We start from the raw sequence: 5,222 nt of genomic DNA, 5'->3' as shown, positions 1-5,222 counted from the left end.
CTTTGCATTATCACTCCAGGCTTAAACCTAATGAAGCACCAAACTGGCCATTATACAGTGGAATATTAGTTGACAACATAAAACAGAAATGCTAACCATGGCACTGAATCGGAAAGGTCTGGGTCCTGTGCAGATTCCCTCTGCCTGGATGGTGCACCTAGCTTTCCCATCCCCCTCCCCGCCACCCCCCTCAGTGACACACCCACCAGCCTCTAAAGAACCACTCTGGGTAGACAGCAGCTGGCTCACTGGAAACTCTGGGAGGACACATTTCTTCTATCCTTTGGCCTGCAGGCCACTGCAGGGATGAGAGGCAGGGGCAAATAGATGCATACCTCTTGCTTGACAATGGCACCCTTGTGGTGCCAAGTTCTTCAGAGCCCTGTTGGATAAGGCTGCCCCCAATGGGCCTGCCTTCTTATGTTTCAAGAATGGTGTGTACTTGAAAGTGTGCATTTCAGTTATTGAGTGAAGCTGAATACATATACACACTGTTTACATAGGTTTTGCTTATATATGACCTAGAAAATAAATTTATTGGGTTACATGCAATTATTTTATTTATTATTATTTTTTAAAAATTTTTATTTATTTCTGATAGTCACACAGAGAGAGAGAGAGAGAGAGAGAGAGGCAGAGACACAGGCAGAGGGAGAAGCAGGCTCCATGCACTGGGAGCCTGACATGGGATTCGATCCCAGGTTTCCAGGATCGAGCCCTGGGCCAAAGGCAGGTGCCAAACCGCTGCGCCACCCAGGGATCCCCAATTTTTTTAGTTTATAACCTCCATTACACACTAAGTTAATATTGCAGAAAGTAAAAACATTTGGAGATTGATCTGAAAATCCAGAGCCCATTCATTGGAACAGAAATATGAGAAGTCCCAAAGGAGATTTACTGTGGTGATACTTAATGTTTGATATCTACTTCTCCTTTATCTCATTAGTGTTCACGATTCTCTGACTGTTCCATGTTTGTCTGCTGCCCCTTGTACAGTCCATGTAACAAGCAAGAAAGGTCCCAGCTCCGGCTCTGAGCACACGGGAATTCTCTAGAAGTGTTCTGTATCAGAATCCACTGGAGAGCTAACAATGCCTGGATTCATTACAGGACAGATTCTCAGGAAGCCTTGACCATCCGTGAACGGATTCGCAGGAGCAAAAAACGGACGCAGCAGCTCCACAGCAGGGATGCCAGTGAAGGTGAAAATATGGGATCCATCACTAATGTGATAAAAGGAAACAGTGCCAAAATTCATGTCCAGGAAGATGCCTAATCGGTGTAAGCGAGGGCTTACTGAGAGAACAGTCACAGGCATGGTGCTGGCTTGGAAGAGATCACCATTCCTCAAGCCCACTGTCCAGAAGCCAAGTTCTGAGGACAGTAGAATTGGCCCTTGTCGCTTAGCAGAGTCTCTGCAAACACCCACATCCCATTCCTTGCTCGTCCCCATGTCCACCTCCCAATAGTGGCGGCCAGAGGGGAAGCCAGGGGAGCCCAGGACACAGATGGCATAGTCGAATCTCTCAGGCCGGACCCTCCGGTTCTGTTTGGAATACCCACAGCGGACACTCTTCAGGTCCTCAGAAATGATAAGGTGGTGGTTGGCGGTGTCCACATCCAGAGTCACCTCCACTGTGGAAGAAAAACAAGCCAATCAGCAAGCACACAACACTCACTGGATGGCACTTTGCACGTCTGCTGCAAAGGCCCAAAGTTCTCGTCCACCTCCACTTCTTCACCCTGTGCCTCTTCCCTGATCAGAATTTCCCTGGGGAGACTTCCCAGGCCCCTGATGAAGTTGAATGTGTAGAGAGGATGGTTATGATCAGACCTAGTCCCTTAGACCCCTCCCAGGGACATTCACAGGGGAAGGGGACCCCTCCCCTTCACATTCAGTTCTTTATTTGATTAAAGATGCTTCTTCCTTTGGCACAGAATATATATGAAGAGACTATGACTGTTGTTTGTTCTCAAAATTATATTGCAAACTAGCACAGATTCTATGGACATATAGGCACCAGATGAATATGTGAAAGATGGAAGCTATTTTACTTAGTGCAGAACATTAAATATGGAAGTTTTTCACCTCTTTCTTCTTGCCAGTTACCTTCCTCATTTCCTGATGTTAACAGACAAATGCATCCCAGACCTTTGCTTCCTGGGGTTTCAAACACACAGAGAAGTAAGGCTGGGGTTCCTGAGAGGAGCTGGGTGAACTCTGGATGGTCCAGGCAGGGGAAGGGACCCTGTGGGCATGAGTGGGGATGTACTGGGGTCTGGTAGCAACATAGATGCAGAGCAGTGTGCAGAGGGGTAGGGGATGTGTGTGCTGCCTACCTCTGCAGCTCACTCTGAACAGGAGGCTCTCCTAAGGAGACGAGTGGATGGAGCCAACACAGCCTCAGAAATAAACCCTCTGCACCAAAGACCAACTGTTTCACCTGGCACCCTGACACACAACTCTTGGGAAGATGCCCAGACCTTCTGATCATCATAGGGGACTTGTCATGTTTCTGGTACAGGGTTCACCATCCCAAATGTGAGTTGCATGGAGCTAGAAGTACACTTAGAACACAAAGCAGTCCGTGTCCTTCACTGCAATACCCACTCCAGCATGCTTCTCACACCTTCCCACCAAGGGGCCCACCCCTCCTCAGGACCCATCACAGGAGAGCAGGGACCAGAAGGAACACAGACATGGCTCCCTCCAGGGAGCTGGGGAGGTCCCACCTGGCATCCTGGCTAGAGTGTGTGAGATGTGCTGCTGAGCTGGGAGAATTCACCCTAACTCAGAGCTGTGAGGTGTGATTTAGGTGCAGGTTGGGATGGAAGGAAGCTTATTTTCTTTCTTATGTTCTTACCTATACTTCTAGGTAAGAACAACTGTGGCTTACACAGATAAACATCTCAGCCCATGCCCTCGTGTAATGGAGACTTAGGCAAGCTGTGATTTCCAGGGCTCTTTAGGGGGCAGGGGTAGGCTGTACCTTGGAACTTGCGCATCTTTGGGTTCATCTGTAGAGTGGCTCTCAGCTGGGGCTCCAGCTCCTTGATCTTTGAAACCAGCCTCCCAAGATGGGTACCGGGCCTCATGTCCTCCTTCTGAGAGACCACGGAGCAGGAGGGGCACAGTAAACCATGCCCATTGGGCTCCTTCTGCAGTGAATCCATGCAGCGCAGGCAGCAGACATAGCCACATTTCAGGTACATGGGCCTCTCCAGGTAGGTCAGGCACACAAGACATCTACTTCTTTCTTTAAAGTGTTCGGCCATGGCCACGGTCTAGGGAAAGATGTGCATATGGGACCCGCTGAGAGTCAGATGGATAGGAGGCCTTGGGCCATTTTCACCTCGATGTGTGTGGTGATTTGCTGTCACCACTACTGGGTAACGAAGGCACTGCATCAGTACAGACAGATAGGACTTATAGCCCTTGGCTTCTGATATTTAAAATGCTGGTTGGGATGAAGGACATGATCCATCCCCAGGCTGTAAGTGAGGTGCTGAGGTTTGTGCTGTACCTGGGTTGTCCTGTCTGGGGGCCGCCAGCCACATCCCGCTATATATAAGCACCGGAAATGTGCCATGAGTGTGTGGTGCACTCTCGATGGTGGCAAAGACACAGCAAGAAAAGAGAATGTCAACTATCTCATTGAGAACTTTCAGACACTGAATACATGGTGAGAGGATTACCTTTTGCTTGCTAAGATTAATTAGATTTGTTTCCTTGAAGTCTGTTTATGAGGCCACCAGAGAAGGAGTTTATGATCACATAGTGGGTCAGCTTCTATTTGTCCTGGACACACTGGTTAGAGCCAGGAACACTGCCCCCCCCCCCCCTCGCCCCCAGCACTCCCACCTGCACAGGGCAGAACCCACGCAGATGATGGGAGGTGGGAGGTCTGTGGCTGGAGCTTCACTGGCTACCTCTGTGTTGGCCAAGTTCTGCTTTGACTCAGAGTACTGGAGACCATTAAACTTCCAGGCTGCTATTGAAAACCAAAGTTCTGCCTGCTGGTCTTGTCAGAGGTCCCCATGCCCCTAGGTGCACACAGTGTGTCTGCATGCAGTTGGTCTCAGATGGTACCTCCTGAATTTATTAATTACTGTATGCTGAGACCTTGCTTTCTGATTGCACTATTGGTAGAAATCTTAGTTTTTTGTGTATTTGAGTGTAGTTGACACACAATGTTACCTTAGTTTCAGATGAGCAACATAGTGACTCCACAAGTCTGCAGGTTATGCTGTGCTCATCCCAAGTGACCTACCATCCGTCACCAGACAACACGCATACAGTGTCACTGACTATATTCCCTGTGCTGTGCATTTCCTCCCCATGATTCACTGCATAACTGGACGCCTTCACCTCCTTTTGCCCACTCCCTACCCCCTCCTCTCTGGCAGCCACCAATTTGTTCTCTTTGTTCAATTTGTATTTGCAGGTCTTTGTAGACTTTTGAGAAATAGAAAGGAAATCCAGTGAGGTTGGACTCACCGCAATCCTGCTCTGGCCCCAGGTCTTCCCTGGCAGGGATAGCAGTTCTGAAGTGAGATCACCCAGGAGCAGCTTTTATTAGGGATGTTCCCGCCCGCCCACCTCACCCACATCCTCCCTAATCCTACATCCCCTCTAATCCAATCAGAGTTGGATTTAATGCTGGATTTTTCTCACACATTAGAGAGGCTACCACAAACAAAGGAGGTAATTGTATCTGGAAAGTGTTATTTTTAAGCTAATGTGAACACATTGCTGTCTAAAATCATTCTAGATTAGATGTCCAATATTCCCTCTCTGGGTGATAAGAATTGGAATCAAGGCTAAAATTTTTTTAAAAATGTGTCATTAGTAATCCTTGTACACAAATTGAGGCTAACTTCAAGTAGCTTTGATCATGACAGTGAAACCATTTTGATCCAGAAAATTGTTGAAGCCTACTCAGAAGTCTCTCCTAAAAATCACCTTACTAAACCACGGTCTCTTCTTCAAAAGTGTTTTCTCCACAAACATGAGGACCTTTGCTTACAAGTTCAGGAAACAAACCCAAAACTGATCCCTGATAAGTCAGCCGCTGAAGGTCCTTTTTTATGTTAGAGAATCAAAGATTAAAGATGTTTTACAGTGTTAATATCTTCCTTTCATGGCAACCTAGATGGGATATGATACGATGAGACACATCTTTTCAAACGTGCATAACCTGTTTCTCATGGGTTCAGAGGAC

The 5,222-nt window shown here is 47.6% G+C and overlaps 1 protein-coding gene across 1 annotated transcript; it reads right to left on the bottom strand.

The window, feature by feature from the left end:
- Positions 1–555: 555 nt before the first annotated feature.
- On the bottom strand, positions 556–4,582 carry RFPL4A (ret finger protein like 4A). The gene is made up of 3 exons (XM_077913867.1): positions 4,499–4,582; positions 2,991–3,285; positions 556–1,635 (listed from the first exon to the last, which is right to left on the bottom strand). The coding sequence occupies exons 2-3, from the start codon at positions 3,274–3,276 to the stop codon at positions 1,052–1,054; spliced, it is 870 nt and encodes a 289-aa protein (XP_077769993.1). The 5' UTR covers positions 3,277–3,285; positions 4,499–4,582; the 3' UTR covers positions 556–1,051.
- Between the last annotated feature and the right edge of the window lie 640 nt (positions 4,583–5,222).

This window comes from Canis aureus, chromosome 1 (genome assembly GCF_053574225.1).
Source record: "Canis aureus isolate CA01 chromosome 1, VMU_Caureus_v.1.0, whole genome shotgun sequence".
NCBI classification, from domain to species: Eukaryota; Metazoa; Chordata; class Mammalia; order Carnivora; family Canidae; genus Canis; species Canis aureus.
Note: the sequence above shows the minus strand (reverse complement) of the source record. Positions and strands in the feature narration are given on the sequence as shown.